General features: G+C 33.5%; 3 protein-coding genes across 3 annotated transcripts; 1 reads left to right on the top strand and 2 right to left on the bottom strand.

Moving 5' to 3' along the window:
• Positions 1-2,340: 2,340 nt before the first annotated feature.
• Positions 2,341-6,084, bottom strand: LOC126664833 (general transcription factor IIH subunit 2). The gene is made up of 4 exons (XM_050357406.1): positions 5,463-6,084; positions 4,212-4,673; positions 3,603-3,975; positions 2,341-3,164 (listed from the first exon to the last, which is right to left on the bottom strand). Exons 1-4 carry the CDS (start codon positions 5,742-5,744, stop codon positions 3,040-3,042), a joined length of 1,242 nt encoding a protein of 413 aa, XP_050213363.1. The 5' UTR covers positions 5,745-6,084; the 3' UTR covers positions 2,341-3,039.
• Positions 6,085-6,188: 104 nt separating this feature from the next.
• On the bottom strand, positions 6,189-10,410 carry LOC126664831 (uncharacterized). Its single transcript, XM_050357402.2, has 7 exons — positions 10,076-10,410; positions 9,693-9,748; positions 8,680-9,584; positions 8,333-8,528; positions 8,049-8,234; positions 7,216-7,595; positions 6,189-6,668 (listed from the first exon to the last, which is right to left on the bottom strand). Exons 1-7 carry the CDS (start codon positions 10,285-10,287, stop codon positions 6,528-6,530), a joined length of 2,076 nt encoding a protein of 691 aa, XP_050213359.1. The 5' UTR covers positions 10,288-10,410; the 3' UTR covers positions 6,189-6,527.
• Positions 10,411-12,829: 2,419 nt separating this feature from the next.
• Positions 12,830-17,806, top strand: LOC126664834 (isovaleryl-CoA dehydrogenase, mitochondrial). Its single transcript, XM_050357407.2, has 15 exons — positions 12,830-13,003; positions 13,086-13,169; positions 13,267-13,324; positions 13,418-13,542; positions 13,629-13,673; positions 14,066-14,114; positions 14,232-14,341; positions 14,644-14,720; positions 15,224-15,274; positions 15,374-15,438; positions 15,844-15,998; positions 16,087-16,127; positions 16,212-16,266; positions 16,780-16,836; positions 17,507-17,806. Exons 1-15 carry the CDS (start codon positions 12,896-12,898, stop codon positions 17,648-17,650), a joined length of 1,224 nt encoding a protein of 407 aa, XP_050213364.1. The 5' UTR covers positions 12,830-12,895; the 3' UTR covers positions 17,651-17,806.
• Positions 17,807-20,007: the final 2,201 nt, after the last annotated feature.

Here is a 20,007-nt window from a genome sequence, read left to right as displayed (position 1 = left end):
GATGGACAACTCTGCTACTTTGGTCCTCTGATGGGACTAAAATTGTTGTGTAACTAACATTTGTTGTAGAAATCATTGGAATGCTGGTGGCAGTTATTTGATGGTCTATATCACCATCAAAATTTAGTTGCAAAAGATGACATTGACAAGCTATAAGTATGCTTCTATTGCCTGGTGCTGGTGGGATGATCGGTATGAAACTTAAAAACTCCTTCCTCTGCCCTTTTTTCTCACTTTCATTTTCTGTTGGCAGAGAAGCAGTTAAACAAACAAGTGATGGTTAGATCTGTCATATGCGGGAGTTTATTTTTATGAATCTTAAGAAATTTAAGCTCTGGTGTTTTTTATTTGCCAGAGTTGAGTTGAATTAAGGTGGTTATGGATATGAATGATCCAAAGTGTTGTGGACGACTCTTGCTTTGTATTGACAGATTCACTTTTCAAGATGTTGGGGCAAAGGAAAATCCATACCCTGTATTGGTTCCTCCTGGTTCTTCTCATGCAAATTGCTCATTGCATGTAAAAATGATTTTAGTTAAAAGGGTTTATAGGATCTTGGCTGCAAAGTACAGCACTTTCCTTGTTCATCTTTGCATTATTTCTCTTACCGTTGCAGTGTTCGGTCAATATCTGGTAGGCGCCAAGTTTTGGTGTTGATAATTCACATCCCTGCTTTTTGAGGGAAAATTGGACTTATATAGCTCTCGTTTTGCAAAGCAGCCAGCGTAGTATTGTGTCTGGTAACTCCAAGTGTGAAACTCTGAATTTCACTCCTCTAGACTCTCATTGCAATATGGAATGTAATTCGTTGGGTGTAAAATGACGTATTACTTCTCCCTGATTTGGACGAGCGGTACTGAATCCTTTTTCTGAGTTTTATGAAGAACTAGTCGTAAATCTCCGCAATTGTGTGAAATTAAATTACTATATAATTTAAGACATGATTTTATTAAAAAATAATATTAAAAACATTAATTTATTTCTTGTATTTTATTTTGAATGAGTTTACGTATACTCAGGCTTCTACAAAAACTTTTGGATAAAATTTAAATGCATATTTTTCACATTAATCATGCTTTAACATATCAATCATAATTTTTATTTTTTTATCAGTTGGTTATTCTCGATCATACAAAAAGAATACATTTACTTTAAATACATCTAAATAGTATGATAAATTAGTAAATAAATTACAGTTTAAATTTTTTTATTTTACATTATTGATAGTTTTTTTGTTGAAAAAGAAAATTATCAAGAATTAATTTTGAATTTTATAAGTGAATATATGCGTTATGTTTGATAAGAATTAAAATATATTATGATATTTTAAAATTGGCTAATTTAGTATTTAGTCCTCTTGATTATATAAGTAAATATATTTATTTTAATTTATAATGGGTTCAGGCTAAATTTGTCTTACAAAGACAAATTTACGTATAAAATATAAATTTAAATATTATTTCATTTGACAATTTTTTCTTCTTCATAATGACAATTATAATTTGGATAAAACTACATTACTTATTCTTACTTAAACTCATTCAAATTTATTTTTTTCTCATTTTTCTAAATAATTAAATTTTATAATACAATGTCAATATTTTAATTCTTTTCAAAGAGGTTTGATTTACTATAGTTAAATGTGTAAAAATTGGCAAAGTAAGATCACTCGCTTTTAAATCCAAATCTAATCATATTAAATTTCAATCTTGTGAAGCAAATAAATTCAACACTTTTTATGTGATCTCTTTTAAAATTAATCATAAGACATGTATTATGTATATAGAAACGAAATTTCTCCTTGGTTGTTTATTTTCACATTGTACTTACCGTTGGGTTATTTACTTTGTAATTTATAATCTTTTACAACTTACACTCTTGTTTTATTAAAGTTATACTAATGGAATTTAAGTTTTATCCAAACACAACCTGTTAAACATAAATTGCTACAAATATAAAAAATATTAAAATAACTTAAGTAGTTTAATTGAGTTAGGAACTCGCCATAATGCACCATTTACCCGTTGATCCTCCCAATTATATGATATATAGATAGATATAGATTATCCTTAAGCACCCATTAATTAATTGTAATTCTATAGTTGATGGAAAGAAAAAAAGTAATATATGTTGAATGAAAATTAGCCTTGAAATTTTCAAATTCAATTACATAATTTAAGAACTTAATATCTACAAAAAGAGAAACAGGGACTAAAGTGAAAATGTATTAAAATTTATTTTAGTCGCAATAACCGTTCATTAAATATACTTATTTTCATAATAGAGAGATAAAATTACAAATGACAAGAAGTTTAGTGTCTATATAATCATAACTACAAGTGTAGGAATTTAATATTAAGTTTATTAACAGATAAAAATGTAGTAATTCAATATAAAAACTACACGAGTACAGAGACTGGTGCCCAACTTATACTCTTCAATGTTTATGTTTATAGTAAGCTTGATAGTCGTGCATGTTCCATTTTTCAGCCTTTTCTTGAAAGGCTAATACTTCAAAGTTCAATTGAAAAGGAACGTACATTCAGAAGCTCCATCCTTACCATATATTGCACATCTATATGTGGAGAGCTTCTTAGATAAACTCAGTCCACCACATCATCCGTGAAGCCTATCATATAATGACACGTCATTAAAATGATGACAATCTTGTAAATTCGTTTATTACTTATTTACACTTTTGAATAGTAATATTACAAGATTGCCATCATTTTAATGACGTGTCATTATGTGATAGAGTTAGTCTACGGATGACGTGGTGGACTGAGTCTATCTAAAAATTTCTCCTATATGTGAGAAAAACAAAATGGTGAAAGATCATCAAATTAAATTAAAAAAGCCTATTGAAGACTCATCTACTTGTCCGAATTAGATCGCACAACTCAAAATTGCAATCCATTTTATAATACGCTATACTGTCCACATGAACGCCTGAACCTGCTCGCAACTTGTAGCGACAGGAAAAGAATAAATATAAATCAGTGGCAGCAGTTTCGTCTTTTCTTTATCGGAGGTGACTGTCTATGAATGCCTGAAACTCTCACAGCCAGGACAATTATGCAAGCTTTCATGAATGTAAATGTCACAGTCAAGACAGAAGTACTGCTTGCATTTTGGGCAAGTAACAGAAAGGCCAGGTTTGTTTCCTGCAACGAAATCATTAAAATTGTAACCAAAAGTGAGGAAAATAATTTTCAAGAAGTGGAAGGAGAAAACTATAGATTTAAGAGTGATAGGAACGGTTCACACAAGAATATAAAATTATATCTATGTTGCACGGAAATTTTTTGAATCGTACATTTTGGCATTTCATATATTTGTTCCGAAAACATTTTTGAAACTTTGGCACTTTGTATTCACAATATGTTTGTGTAAAAAAATATCATTTGCCCAGTATTCAGTATGACATTTCTCATTTTGGTGTTTCTGTGCAACATAATCTATATCATTGTCATGTTATGCATTCAAATCTAAACGTGTTCAATCACATAATATTCAGAACTATTCTTTATGTTTTGAAAAAATAAAATAAAACAATCTATGTGGGCGTATCTACTATAAATGCATAGAAGTATCAATCTTACCAGGATCTAGGAGGCTCTGTTGGCAGCCAAAACAAGTTTTCTGCGGTTTCTGCTGTAGTTCACTTCGACGCGCAGGGACCTCATCAAATGGGGTAATGGGAAAGAGATGATGATATGACCTCGCCAAATGTGGAGAAGAAACAAGTGTCAACCCACAAATACGGCATTCAGTAGGGAGGTCACATATACGTGCCTTGCATCTAGGGCATATATATCCCTCGCCAACTTTAGCTTCTTTATGACAAGAACATATCGAAATAGAACCTTCCGCTGTCCTTTGTGGGAAACCCATCTTAATCAAGTTGGCAGTTGCAAATTCCGCTATTGCTGGTGGCGGTGGCGCATGCTCTAGCAGTAGCTCTTTAAGGTGAGTCTGAATAAGAGAATAACATCAACTACGTCACGCCCTTACTGGAGGACCATGTAACAAGAAAGCTGACCAGCATTAATAGTTAAAGTCATACAAGGAAATCATATTCTTATATTATGGCAATATACATTTAAAAGACATCCTTTAAACGAGTCTAGCAATTGCAACGGCTAGATATCTCATATCATTATTAAAATTCGTTAAATTTCATGGGATCCGAAAGGTAGACAAGAACTCACCTCATCCATTGACACAAAGTACAGCCCACCAGTTTCTTGACAGAGATGTTTGCATATAAACATTTCAGCAGAAAGCCCAATGACGGAGCACCTTATTTTTGATTTCTTACATTTCTGAATGGTATCCATAATATCTCCTGGATCACAGGTACTGAGAGCAGAATACAAAATCAGAACTTCGCGATGACCATATGATGGTATCTCGTCAAGATATCCACGGACAAGGTCTAGTGCATTTTGTAACGAGGAATCACCTGAACATTCCAATTTGCCCGTCAAAGCCTTAATATGAGTCTCCGGACTACCACCAAGGTCAGTTAAGGAATGGGCAACCCCATCTTTGATAGTCACTAAACCAATTTGACTAAGTGGATTCTGATCAAAAAACTCTCTTATAAAAGCTTCAACAAGCCTTGCGATCACAACCATTCTGCTTGGTTTAAGATCCATCTCTCCAGCTGCCTACATACATTAACATTAACTAAGATAGAAACGAAGAAATGCTGCACAGTTACATAATATGTTGTCAGAAAACTTCTCAAATCTTACATTCAGCATTTTATTTCCGTTTCTAAAAATACTCCGGAAACTCCCAAACTCTCTCTCTCTATATATATAATTAAATAAAACTTATTCTAAAAAAAGTTACAATCCCAATTTTCAAATTAGTCGTTTCCTGTTTCAACATTTTCTGTTTCAGCACTATTCATCTCAGCATTTCTATTTTTCATGTTACATAATTTCCATCTCTCCAGCTGCCTACACACATTGACATTAACAAAGATAGAAATGAAGAAATAATCTAGGTAGCACGGACACTTACACTTCATTCAACCAATGTTAGCTGTTTTGGAAACGTTTCAAACACTTAGTGTTTCGGACACAAAACTTAAATTTTTTACATAGAAGACTTTAAAATAACATTGTTTCGCCGTGTCCCTGTCCAAGTGTCCCTTTTTCCCGTGTCCATGCTACCTAGGAAACAATACATAATTACATAACATAAACTTCTCGGTCCTACGTTTCTAACATTTTATTTCAAATGACTTCAAAAATTCTCTAACACTATATTAATAATACTATATTCTAACAAACAAAAAAAATCTCATTTTTCCGTTTAATCAATTACATTTTCAGCATTTTTCTATTCAGCATTATCAATTACAGCATTCTCCAATTCAGTATATCTATAATCATACTATATACTTTACATAATACAAACATTAGAGAGCTCAGGAATGCGAAAATTACCCTAGAGAGATCAACAACAATGTAGAGAAATCGAATGAGGCCTTTCTGGATACGAGCAGAGGTAGAAAGCGTACGAAGGCGACGGCGATACTGAGCATGATGAATAGCTTTATTATCAATAGGGCGAAGAAGACCCGATTCGTCTTCTTGTAAAGCTTCCCATGATCTCTCATCAGTGTAAGCTCTCTCCCAAGCACCGCCGCCATCTCCCTCTATATCTTCATCATCCTCGTCGCCGTCTTCTGCTTCTCCGTTTAATTTTCTTTTTTCGCTTTTACTCATACTTTTAACACTTAGGTTACCTCTGTAATGCACTGAAAAGTTGAATAATTAAACGAATTGTGCAATTAGGGTTTTGCTCATAGTTAAGAAGAACGAGAGAGCTTGGAAAACTTCCGGTATAATGCAAATGTTATTGGTGATGAAGAAACTGAGTTTTTGAAAAGTTGATAAAAATCAGAGTGTTTGAAAGACACGCGCCGCCGTGAGAAAGCAGGTTTGGAGGAATGAAATCATTCATTGAACTGGTAGACGCTGAGGTTTTAGCTTCATTTTTTTCTGTTTAGTTTTAGGTCTTAGATAGGGAATGTAATTAGGAATAACGAAGAGGGTAATTATTTATAGACAAGTTAAACTCTTATAATACCCACATATTCTTATATAAAGTGTTGAAATCTTATGGCAATTAGTTTCATATAAAATACCTTAAAATCAGATTAAGATTAATTTAGGATAACAACATTAGCTTCCATAATCTACAAAAATGTTATTTTTTGTTCTACTTTTGCCACCTTCAAAACAACTAAGGTGGTTGAAAATCAAAGTCAAAAAGTTGTAAATTAGTACAATTTGCAAGAATTTTGCTTAATTCTTTGGCGCCGATCACACCCATCTCCTAAAACTCCGATGACTGCTACCACATCACTAGTGCATAGGTTGAACCAGTGAGAAAATTCACTGCCAAAATCATTTAGCAGCCCTCCAGCAAGATTTCCGGTGCAGCGAGTTGTTTGGTACATTGAGATGAGAGCCGATATCCACGATGCAGCAAGTTTTGATAAACAGTCACTCCTCAGTTTCTGACTCGAGAAGTGGGAGGATATTTAAGGCTGACGAACCAAGATGCATACCTCGAACTATGCTTCCGTATCCTACCTTGATCCTGTGGCACAAAAGCAAGACGGTATCCCATAATGCTGTTCTTCCCTGAAAAATAAAAATAAACGCTGAAGAACATGAGAGCATCCATAGGTCACCGAGACTGAGGTATCCGAGATTATTATTTATCACTCTGCTCCACTCACTGACATAATCAAGATGAAATTATAAATCCAATGCAGAAGCATTTTGATTTCATGACATAAATTGTTTACACTAATTTACAATTAAAAACAATATTCAGTAAATTCTCCCTTGTTAAAACCTCTATCCACTTCAATGTCATTTACATTACCATCAGTCACTCCAGGGGAGTGCAATTAATCCAAACCAACTTTGAAACCGAATTGAATATACAAAGATATAAATTTTTCCAACCGAACCAATCGGTTTGGTTGATTTTTTCAGTTTGGTTCGGTTTGTACTGAAGCTCAACTGAACTTTTTCTTACATTCAAACCCGAATTAAATTGAAAAAATAATTTCTTTATATTGTCAAACTGAACCGAACCGAATATGTTGGTTCATTTCAGTTTCGTTCGGATTTTGCATGCCCTTAAATCACTCGATAATAACCAGATTACCCTATTACTGACCTGAAGAGAGAACTGGAGTTTCTTATCCCAGTACAACGCAAAGAGCGGAGGGCTTTGCCTTCCTACAACCAGCACACAAGCTCCTGGGTGAAGAGTTGAAGGAGGAATACCAGATATGACGGAAATGTATTTCTCAGGGAACCTTTCTTTTGGAGGCAAAACCCCCAAGAATAAAGGGTTTTTACTAGACTGCTCTTCAGCATAAGATGCAGGATCTACATGAAGCATCCACTTAGGGTGCTCAAGAAAAGCACAAAATAAGTATAACAGTAAGTGAGAATCTGTCGGAAGCTCAAGATTCCACATCTTCTTCTTCTTGGCATAGACCTCTCCACCTCCCATATACTCATAATTCTTCAAGCAGGTTCCTTCAGCAAGTTCTATTAAGATTTCACAAGCAGATACCATAAGACTTTAAGTATAAGTTGAATGGATTAATGGCTGAAATCAAATATATATACATTTCAGAAGAAAAATGGAAATGAAAAGAGACACTCCCTCCGATTTCATTTAGTTTCCCATTTAAGCAAATGAATTTGTCTATAAATAGAAGACACTTTAGGATTTCTAGATGACTTCTATAATTATATTCCAAATTTGCCTTTATTATTAAATCACTTCATTAAATAGGTAATTCAATTTACAAAGTTACTTTTTTTTACATATGAGCTTAATAATAGGGTTATATTAGTCTTAACATTTGTAATTTAAGACAAAGAAAGAACTTTCTTAATATTAGCAATTTACCTTAAAACAACAACCAAAAGAAAACAGAGGAGCAGGTAATAAGCATCAGCATGCTGTAAAGTGAATTTTTTTAATTTTCTTAATACCTTGTATCCTTTGTACCATATAGTCCTCTGGAACATTGCTATGTGGTAACAAACCTCTAGACCATTCCCCTTTCATCAAGGCATGAAGCCTTTGGTGTTCATTGATGGCATCCACACACTCCTGCATTATAGGAATCATCGGATTTTGCTGCGGAGATTGTTGCAGTGTGGCCATAGGTAGCTTAGCTACATGAGATAAGATGAGTCCATTCTTGTCAATAAGCCACACAATTAACCTAGTTTACAAAAAAAATGAAAGAAAAGGTAATTTTGGAGTAACTTACGCTTAGAAGCATCGAGAGTTTGCATAAGAGTAGCACGTAATTGATAGAGAAGGCCATCTTCATCAAGTGAAAAAGCCGGTTGCCATTCCTTCCTATCCATTGAAGATATAGTAGCCGGAGTTCCACTCGCTGGTGAATCACTTCCAACTTGACTAATTGCTACTGAGATACCAAGCTTAGCGGCTGTATGCATTACCTAAATATAACAACAATTAAGAAAATAAACATAGAGAAACTGAGAACTGCAAGTAGATTTCGACCATAACTTAAAACGGTTGATTTTTTTTCATTCAATCTTAGAGTAATTAAAATAGTTAAATGATAGATGTATGACCGTGATGACAGACCTGAATGTGGCTGGTTTCAATCTTGTTAAGAAGAGGTTTGAGCAGAACTGTTGAAAACCATTGCCTGAGGTGGTCACGCCATTGCTCAATTTGAGGATAGATACCCAAATGCTTAAAAGTTTCAATAGCCTCTTCCATAGACATTGACAGAGGAAGTTCGCCATCTCCTTTCTTAGGTGGAGTGGTAAATTTTTGGGAGCCTGGAGACATCCTCACAGGCCTCAATGGCGTGCTCCTTGTATTTCCAGATGTATTAGCTGGACTTACCATAGTATTAGGACTAGCTACGCCAAAATTCCTAATGGAGGAGGGTGGTGTTGCAAGTCTCCCAGCTGATTCAGTAATTTTCTCATCCACATCTGCTAAGAACTGCTCAAGCTGCGCTTCTGTTTGTATCTCTTTAGTAGAGGAGGCTCGTTTACTGGACCAAGGAGTTGAGATTGCTGAACCAGGAGAGGAATGAGCAGAAGTTAAAGGTGAACTTACCCCAGGAACAAGGTATAAAGAAGATGGAGAACTCTGTGATTTGGACGGAGTGTTGAAAGAGGTCATCTTATTTCCGGTGCCAGAAATTGATTTATCGGACCCAACTCGGGACTTTCTATTGGAGCTGGCAATTGATTGATGAATTGGAACAAGGATATCGGAAGAAGACATTACAGGTTTGGATTTGGGAGGTTTCTTTGGAGATTCAGTTACAACTGGTTCAATTTTTGGTTTCATTCCTAAAAGTCCCATTTGATGGGTTGTTAAAGGTGATTTATCCTTGGTTTCTTTAGAGAGGGACTTCATTGGAACACCAGCTGCATCTTTTCCTCTATGCAAAGAGATGGCTTTGAAGAGGGCAATTAAAGATCCAACAAAAACTAACCCTACAAAAATTTGCACTGCCTTGGAAAATATATCTGCCATAATATAATAAAAGTTAGCTGAATATCGAATAAGAAACACTTGTACAATGACAAAAATAGTAATTTCAGAGTGATAGAAAATCCCTGTAAGTCACAACTTACTTGCTGCTTCTTGTGGTAAATTCATGAATCCCACTGTTTCAGTCAGTCCATTTTCCCTTCAATTATTTCAAACCAAATGAAAGTCTCAGTAGATTAGATTTGAACTGAAAAACATTACCCAAAAAACATAGATGCTAAAACCCTCTTAAACCCATTAAAGAAAAATACCCTAAGCATATAAAACCAATCTAGACATACATAGCAGTGAAATACTGCTAAAGTTTAGAGTTTCACTTCAATTCCTAATTCTTAAACCTAATGTTCTCAAATATATCAGCAGTTAAACAATTTTTTTTTTTGAATGCTAAAACCCTCTTAAACCCTGAACATTAATTACAAGAATAACTAAGACCAACATTGTTAAATAATACTAATCAATTTACCTGGAGATGATAGAGAGAAAAGCTAAAGCAGAGGCGGAAGTGAGAGAGAGGATAAAGACAAAGGTTGAATTTGAGGGCTGGAGGCTATTAGCGGTTAGTGCAGCTGACAAAGCTGGGTTTTGATAAACTGCGAATTTTGATGGTTTATACGCCGGAGATGCTGAACCCTGCTCTCTGACGCCGCCGCCTCCGCCACCATCACGGCCGGACATTGCAAGTAAACAGAGCTACTGGCTTTTTGGTTACCTACTGTATCACTATGAACACAGAATATAAAATTAAAAAAAATGTCTCGAAACGTTTTTGTTTCCTTCCTGATTTTGAATGTTCAAATGTCTATTTCTTAAGGTAAAAGGGAAAAGGGGCAAATATACCCCTATCGTTTAGGGTATGGAGCAAGTAGACCCTTTTTGAATTTCGAATCTCAATTAAGCCCCTAATGTTTTAAAAGCAGACCATACAAGCCCCTCCGTTTAACAGTGTTAACAAAACGTTAGTTTACGCCTACGTGGAATGTCTATGTCATATTCCACGTGGCCAAAAGGGAGCAAATATGCCCTTATGGTTTAAGGCGGGAGCAAATATGCCCTTATGGTTTAGGGCGAGAGCAAATAGGCCCTTTATGAATTTTTGATCTCAATTAAGCCCCTGAAATTTCAAAATCAGCACATCCAAACCCTTTTGTCTAACATTGTTAACAAAACGCTCTATGCTGTTACTTCATGCCTACGTGAAATGTCCACATCATTTAATATCTCAGATAAAAAATTTCACGTGTCCTACTCATTTTTAAATTCAAAACAGTTTATATTTTAAATAAAATTTTAGGAATCTTTTCAAACTTTTTTTATATTATATCTTTTCTCTTCGACTTTTCTCCTTCTTTTTGTTGGTTGTCCACCGTATTTACCACGTCTTTTTATCCCTGTCACATCATTTTACAACGTTATATCTATGTTCGTCGCTTCGAACTAACAAATACAACATATATATGTTTGTTCGAATTCAGCTAGGTCCAAACATATTGTTTTTAATAAAAATAAAAATATATGTTACCATTAGTCTGAAGCCCCCTATATGAAAAAAGTTTGAAAGATTCCTAATTTTTTTTTAAAATAAAATATTTTTTAAACTTAAAAATGAATAAGACACGTGGAAAATTTTATCTGAGATATTAAATGATTAAAAATTTTATTTGAAACTTTAGGGGCTTAATCGAGATTAAAAATTCATAAAGGGGCTATTTGCTCCCACCTTAAACCATAGGGGCCTATTTGCTCCCGTCTTAAACCATAAGGGCATATTTTTCCCCTTTTGAACACGTGGAATATACATGGACATTCCACGTAGGCGGAAACTAACATTTCGTTAACGTTGTTAAAAGCAGGGGCTTATATGGTCTGTTTTTGAAACGTTAGGGGTTTAATTGAGATCTGAAATTCAAAGAGGGCATACTTGCTCCATACCCTAAACGATAGGGGTATATTTGCCCCTTTTCCCAAGGTAAAAGGTACAGAAAAAAAACTCTAGTAGTTTTTATAAAAGTAAAAATTAGCCCTTAAACTATGTTTGAGAACAATTAAACCCTCTTTGTTGTCAAAATAGATAAATAAACCTATTCGTCCTGCACCATTAGAAACACTCGTTAATTGCTGACATGTCTCTTCTAACCATACAAGAAAAAAGTTCAAAAATAATCTTAATATTTAATATATTTACCAAAAATTTGGGGGCTAAGTGTTCAAAAAGAAAATTAAAAGGGCTTAAATTTTTTTTATAAAAAAATTATAGGACTTTTTTGTACAAATTAAAAATATCAAGAGTTTAAGTGGCCTAAAAAAGCTTAAAGAACTTATATGTTCTTTTTTAAAAACTTGAAGTTTTTTTTTTATATTTTTTGCTTTTTTTAATAAAGGATCAACGCGGTACTCGAACCTCTATCTCTAAATCAAATAAATATATTTTAACTTTTTAGGCAAATTAAATTTTTAAATATGTGTTTTCGAGTCAAATAAATTACTTCAATGATAGATCCCCAAATTTATATTCGAGGGTTACATAAGTTTCCATTTGAGGTATATAATTTTAGAATTAATTGACCTAAATTAAAAAGTCTGAAACTTATTTGACTGATCAAATTAAAATGACGCATTTGATTCGAAAACACAAGTCTGAAAATCTAATTGACCCCAAATAGTTAAAATATACTTATTTCATCGCAAGACACAAATTTAAAATCCGAGTTGACCTTTTATTTTATTTTTTATTTAAAGTGGCGATTCGCAAGCGATGTCAATTAGCATATATTTTAATTTTAGGGCCAATTTAGTCATAAATCTTTTCATTTGTCCCATTTTAACATAATAATTATTATTGGGGGCGAGCAACACGCACCAAATCAGTGTGAAAATATGATAAATCGATAAAAAAAGTCAAATATAGGACTAAATAGACTATATAATTAAAAATCGTTACTTAAATCTTCTTTTAATGCTTAAATTTCTCTATTTAAACATTGGTGTATAAACCTTTTCAGAAGTTTCAATTCAGTAGCTAAACTTTTATTTTCTTCAAATTAGTATTTCAAACGCATAGACGCTGAGTCACTCAGTTTTATCCTTTACTCATGTTTATCGAGTCTAGTTTAACTGTAGCCAACTCCAGCGAACCTAGTCAACCATTTCCACCAATAATATTCAGCCACGTATGATCCAACTCACAAATCAAGCCTGTCGCAGCATGCCAAAATCAATTTTATAAAACAGTCGTCATCTTCGTCTTCAACATTCACTCAATCAATCTACACTCATCAAAACGACGATGCAGAAGCTATGTACAGTTAAGTCGTTGTGTTCTTCGCTATTAAAGAAGCAAATACAACGCGCTTCTTTCTCTACATCTCTTCTCCTTGACGATACTCAGCTTCAGGTCTGTTTTTTTTCATTAAATTTAAATTTTTATTACTGTTTTTGTTTATGATTGATTTTTATTTGAATTGATTGATTGGTAGTTTAAAGAGAGTGTAACTCAATTCGCTCAAGAAAATATTGCTCCTCATGCTTCCAAGATTGATCAAACTAATAATTTTCCCAAGGTAAAAATTTAACTGTGTGATGTTTTTTTTATTGTTTTGTTCATTTCATGATTGTTTTTTATGCTAATTTTAATTGATTTTTTTTGTTTTGGTGTAGGAAGTTAATTTGTGGAAGCTTATGGGAGATTTTAATCTTCTTGGAATTACTGCACCTGGTAAACTTATTCACCTTATGGAGTTCTTTTTTTTTTCTTAACTAAAGCTTGTGAAATCATAATTTGATTGATTAGTTGTTGTTTTTATTATAGAGGAATACGGAGGATTAGGCCTTGGTTATTTGTATCATTGTATAGTGATGGAAGAAATTAGTCGAGCTTCAGGATCCGTTGCGCTTTCTTATGGTGCTCATTCTAATCTGTGTGTCAATCAGTTGGTAAAGAAGAGACCTTTGTTAATGTGAATTTGTTGTGTTTTATGCTTTGTGTGTTTTATGATTTCTTTATGGGGTTCTTTGTTCAGGTGAGAAATGGAAGTCCTGCTCAGAAACAGAAGTATTTGCCAAAGGTTCTATTTCCTTTCCTCTTTCGTAATAATTTCTTTTCCCGCTGTACATCTAGTATCGTTCTTGTCATCAGATGACTGTATTTTGAGGAACTTCAGCCACTTTTTTGAGCATTAATAAGTTGAAAATTGTGTTGTTAAAACTCTTTCGAAAAAAAGATCAGAATCTTATTAAGCTTATGTTGTGTTTATGCCTTAATAATTTGTACTGGAAAACAATGAAATGATATCTGATTTGTTATTCCCTCTCCCCTTGTCCTACTATCTCAGACCAAGAAATTGGAAGTGTTCTCTACATTTTTTTATGTGTTATTTTAGTGGCGTATGCTTTATGCGAAGTTTTTCTTTCTCCCGAAAACTTCATTTCAACTAACCAGTTACCTATTGTGGCAAAGCTTATCAGTGGAGAGCACGTTGGAGCTCTTGCAATGAGCGAACCCAACGGTAATCTCTATGATTCTTTTTTTTTGTACATCTTTATTTTGGACTTGTGGTGTATTTATAAGGTTCCATGCAGCCCTTCTTTATTTAATCTAGTTGATATCGTTGTTCTTCTTTCAGCGGGCTCTGATGTTGTTAGCATGAAATGCAAGGCGGACCGTGTAGATGGGGGCTATATTGTGAATGGTAACAAGATGTGGTGCACAAATGGTCCAGTCGCTCAGACATTGGTAAAATTCTGTGTAAAACAAACTTTTACTTTTACTGAATCGCCTTAAATTTCTCCTTTCACTGCATACTTGTAACTGCCTTAAATTTATGTCCTTTTGATATGGAAATTATGTTCTTGGAAGTTTTATATATCTTGTGTTACAATTTGTTTGCCACTATTTTGAAAATTATTTTATCAGAGTGTTAGTTTTATCATTCTAAATTCATCTAGCTCATCTCATTGGCTCTCATTACAGCTCACCAGTTATATTTACTATAATTATCTCTTTTAGTCAAAAGTGACATATAGGGTTATTTGCAGGTCATTTATGCAAAAACAGACATCAAAGCTGGCTCAAAAGGAATTACAGCATTTATCATCGAGAAGGGAATGCCAGGGTACTTGCATAAACTGTCTTTTTTTGCTGATTAAGGCTGCCTATGTCATAGATGTATTATTGAAAGATTGTAGTTTTTGTGAAGTAGTTTCCATTGTTTTCATCATTTTAGTATATAATTAGCACAAACACAATCCAGCAATTTTCTTGGTCCTTAATGATAACACAATAATTTACTTTCACACAGCTGATCATGTATTCACTTTTTCTTCAAAACTTGAAAGGGGCGACTAGAGAGGATTTCCCAGCCTCTAGGTACTGCTTTCATGAGTTATAACTTTTTGATCTGAAATCAACTGCATCATATTTCAATGAGAATATTTGAGTTTGTCTATGAAGGCTGAAATTATCTCGTTGAAGAAAGATTTGTTTTGGGCATTGTAAACTCTAACAATTTCAAATCGGATTAATGAGGCTTGTTTTTCATTGTAGAGTGTAAAATTTCATGTGAATCTTTAGTGAAGCTGATCCTAATTTGAATTTTGTTCTTTCTGGTGAATACAGATTTAGTACTGCCCAGAAACTTGACAAACTTGGGATGCGAGGAAGTGATACGTACGTGGGCAGTCCTATGAGAAAATTTCTCTATAACTACTATTTAATCCATTAGCCCATCATTTTACCTCCTTATAACATGCGTGATTATCTCAACAGATGTGAGCTTGTCTTCGAGAACTGTTTTGTTCCAGAAGAAAATGTACTTGGGCAGGAAGGAAAAGGTAGTCTCTTATGCAAATGTTTTCAAATTAGAAGATATTTTTAAGATGCTCCATCTCTAACTTTTGTGACTGCTTAGCATTTAAAGCAAGAAAGTCACTAAGGTGTCTCAGCAGATTAATGTCACTATAACTATAAAACCAGACTGGTTACAGAAGTCTGCAATATTTATCCTCTTGAGTGATATAAAACGTAGTGTAATTTATTTAAGCACCTTCAACCTTCCATAGTATCCCCTTTTGTGTTCCAAATCAAGAGAACATTGCTGAGATTGTTTTATGCTAGCAAATTACTGCTACGCCCAGTAATATTGCATGCTGAGTTTTAGCGCTTGAATAACACTGTAATCAATGGTTGTGCTTCCTCTATGTTGTGGCTAATAATTATTTACTTTTCTTATTCTGCAGGAGTTTATGTCATGATGTCAGGGCTTGATCTAGAGAGGCTTGTTTTGTCTGCTGGGCCTCTGGGTATCATGCAGGCTTGTCTAGATGTTGCTCTACCATATATCCGACAAAGAGAACAATTTGGCCGTCCAATTGGGGAATTTCAATTTATACAGGTTTATTCACCATCATTAATACAAGGTTCTAGTAGTTGTTTGTAAGGGATCTTAAAGCTTACTAACATGAAATTGTTTGCACTGACAGGGGAAGGTTGCTGATATGTATACTTCTTTGCAATCTTCAAGGTATGTAATCCTATCATTTATTAACAATATTCTCTTATCCTTATGATTTTGTTAAAGGGGTTGTTGATAATCATGTTTTTCCAGGTCTTATGTATATTCTGTTGCAAAGGATTGTGACAGCGGAAAAGTTGATCCTAAGGTGATGCTTTTTTTTTTTTTGATGTGCCTAAGGTGATGCTTTTATTCACACCCATTCCTAGATATTTTTCTCTTGATTTGACTTCATCCCTTAACTGCTGTTTGGATATATGATACATCTGATCTTATTGAGAAATATGTTTTGGAGAGCAAAGCTCCATAATACAATTATTTGGCTCATTTTTCTTGTCATGAAATTTGAGGACCAGCAGGATTATCATTTTTCCTTTCACTTATTGTTGTTCTACTGTTAGTTTGTCACCCAATAAGAGACAATGGTAGCATTGCATATTTTCTCTTGGTGCTGTCTATTTTTCATTTTTGATTGATGAGTTTCTTTTGTTTTTAACTATGTTATGTTCTTTATTTTTTAAAATAGCAAAATGGACTCTTCTTTCGCCCTTTACTACTGTTTTTTTACTTTGTTATTGTTGATTCTTTGATGCCCAGTTACTTTTTTCATAATTTATTTACACAAAATGCTTAATTCGACTTGTGTGTATGTGAATTTCAGGATTGTGCTGGAGTCATACTCTGTGCAGCTGAAAGGGGAACCCAAGTTGCTTTGCAGGTGAGAGAGCATCAAACCAATTCTTTTCTTCTTTTATTTGTCAGAGTTTTTTTAATTTTTCTAGTGCTGCCCCTCATTCTTTTTCCCCTCATTGTTCTATCAAGAAAAGAAAAGTAGAACTTTGAAGATAAATTTTATGATACCACAAATATTTTATCACAATTTAACTGAATTAACCAAAATCTTAAAAATACAAAACCAAACTTACCGAATTAAGGTTAATTCGGTTAAACCGCTAAAATAGTCTCTGTCCCCATTCCCTTTCCCTTGCATCTCTTCCTTCACTTGCCTCAAGGTGTCTCAAATAATTCAATTCTTCAACTAACTCCAATCCTTTTTACTCATTAACATTTTAGAAAATTTCACAAAAAAAGAATACATTTAAACATGAATATAAAAGATTTGGTTAATTTGGCTTACTGAACCTTTTAAACTCTTAACCATAGCAAAATTGAATTTTTTATTGACCAAACCATAGTAACTAAACTTAAATAAAATAGAACGGTTAATTTGATTTAACTGACCATTTGCTCACCCCTATATCTTTTTTTTTTTCATAGCTTGACTTGGGGTTAAGGGCAAACACGCAGGCCGACGACTATATATGATGTTATTAGCCTGCATGTTATTTATGACCAACTTACTTACACCCCATATTCATTTTTTTCAGGCTTTACAATGTTTAGGTGGCAACGGGTACGTAAATGAGTACCCGACTGGCCGTCTTCTTCGAGATGCCAAACTCTATGAAATTGGGGCAGGGACAAGTGAGATCAGAAGAATGATAATTGGCCGAGAACTATTTAAGGAGTGATAGAAATCATGCCCGTATGTTGCTGTCTGAAGCATAATGTGGCAGTAGAGTAAATAAAATCTTATTTTTCCTTACATATTCTGAAATGTAAAAAAATCTTTTACCTAGGAAAAGGCCATTCTGATATAAAAAAAAATCATCAATTTTATGTTCAAAGTTCCAGAAATCCAAGCATTTCATGTCATTTTTAGTGCATGTTGGGGTTCACATTTACTGCAGAAAAGTACTACATTTTTAGTGTCATTTTCATGAGAAATCTCAAGTATGTTGTTTTATAGCATAGGGAGTTTAGAAATATAGAAGTAGGAACTTCTAAATGAATAAATCAGTTTTAGTTTCATTGTACAGTATTTTTTTCAGGTAACATATCAATTATGGGTATGAAAAATGCAAGACATTATTTTTTCAAAGTATTTTCTCTAAAATTACTTATTTATCTATTTATTTGCTTTTCTTTCAAACAATAGTCTTTTCAACTCAAAACAAAACTAATTTAAAAAAATTGAAACTCTTATCTTTTGAGAAAAATTATTGCACACAACCGTTGCGCCATGTCATTCGTGCAATAAACCAATTGTGCGTTAGCCGTATGGAAAATTGAATGATAAAAAAATAAGTAATAATTAAAAGGCCAAATGTATTAAAAAGGTGTCACGACCCATTTTCATGAATCGCGACCGGCGCTAGGGTATGGGTATGGTTGTACCAAAACCCGTAGCTAGCCTTGCGGATAATCAATTTATAACATTTAAACAATGTACCTGCATAAAACCACATGCTCGGGGGCAACCGAGACTTCAGCCTAGTCTAGCAGTACATAAAGCAATATATATTTAAATTACGCTTATCTCAGAATAATCTCCAACAGTATGGCAATATAATATAAATACCATAAACACTGTAATTATCATGCCAAAAGCGATAAAGTAATAGTTGGACAAATCCAACAACAATAGTCAAAAATATAAATAAAAGACTAAGACATGAATAACTGATACTACTACTGCGGTCTAAGAGTTTAAAACAGTTCGACTCTTTTATTCTGAAAATAAAATAAAACCTCCGAGAATGAAGAAACGGAGTTTGACCAACGCTCAAATCATAAACCTGGAAAATTTGGGAAAACAACGGGGTCAGATTTACTGAGTAGAGTTTATATAACCATTTACATTTATTAAGTTAAAAACCTTTAAAAACGTTTAATAAAACATTTTCATTATGGATTATCAATGAAACCCTAAACCACAATTCTAAATCCATTGTCGTGTCGGTGAGACGTATCTCAATAGCCGATCCCCGACTATCACTTAATAAATAGTGAGCCCAGGAGACGTATCTTCCACCGGTGCCCTCACTAAGGTGAGACGTATCTCAAACCTACCTCAATACCATAATCATTACCGGTGCGCACGCAGTCCCGATGATGCCCATCGAGTAGCACGTTCCAAATCAAATCCACAATGCCGAAAACAGTTCGAAAGCTGTTTATACATATACATATATACAAAATATAATAGTTGCTTAATAAAGAGGTAAATAGAGATATAAACTCACTGCTTGCTAAATCCACGTGATCCTGACAAGCAATCTAACTCTGGTTCGCCTCTGAAGTACGAACAGTCGACGGGTCTAAATAAAATATTAAAATCGTAATTAAAAACAGACCCTAACTCTAGAGAGTACTAGACACCATATAGGACTAGCACAACACAATACCAAGCCACATTTAATAAACACTTATATTAAATGCATTCCAAATAAAACTCAAGTTATAGAATACAAATCATATAAATTATATATTAAATTACAATTTTAGTAATTTAATAAACAAATTAATTTAACCCAAGTTAAAAATCCGTATCAGTGAGTCAGCCGAGTTATTAAAAACTACCAAGCTTCTTCCCACTTGTTGGGCGACCAAAGTCTAACCCGGTCCAAAAGTTTATTAAATTATAAACCCGAGTTTATATGTTAAAATATCTGATAAAATAATTATCTATTTTTAAAATAGAATTCAATAGCTTAAAATACAAGTAACAAATAGTTACCCACAATTTACTTAACTAAAATAGTTAAGAAAATTATTAAAAGCTAATTTATAATTTAGCCAAAATTCTCAAAATGATAATTATACGAGTGATCATCTGATTAAAAGATTATAATATAATATCGTTTTCAGAATAATAATAATAATAATAATAAAAACAATTTAAATTGTAATCGCTACTAATTTTATTTCCATTTTTTTAAAAAAATGATGAAAACAATTAGCAATTTAGAATTCACAACGATAATTGAGAGTTCGGTTTCAAATCGGTATTAATTTAAATCAAACCTTTGATTAAACATATAACAAC

Source organism: Mercurialis annua, linkage group LG1-X (genome assembly GCF_937616625.2).
Source record: "Mercurialis annua linkage group LG1-X, ddMerAnnu1.2, whole genome shotgun sequence".
Classification (NCBI taxonomy): domain Eukaryota; kingdom Viridiplantae; phylum Streptophyta; class Magnoliopsida; order Malpighiales; family Euphorbiaceae; genus Mercurialis; species Mercurialis annua.
Note: the sequence above shows the minus strand (reverse complement) of the source record. Positions and strands in the feature narration are given on the sequence as shown.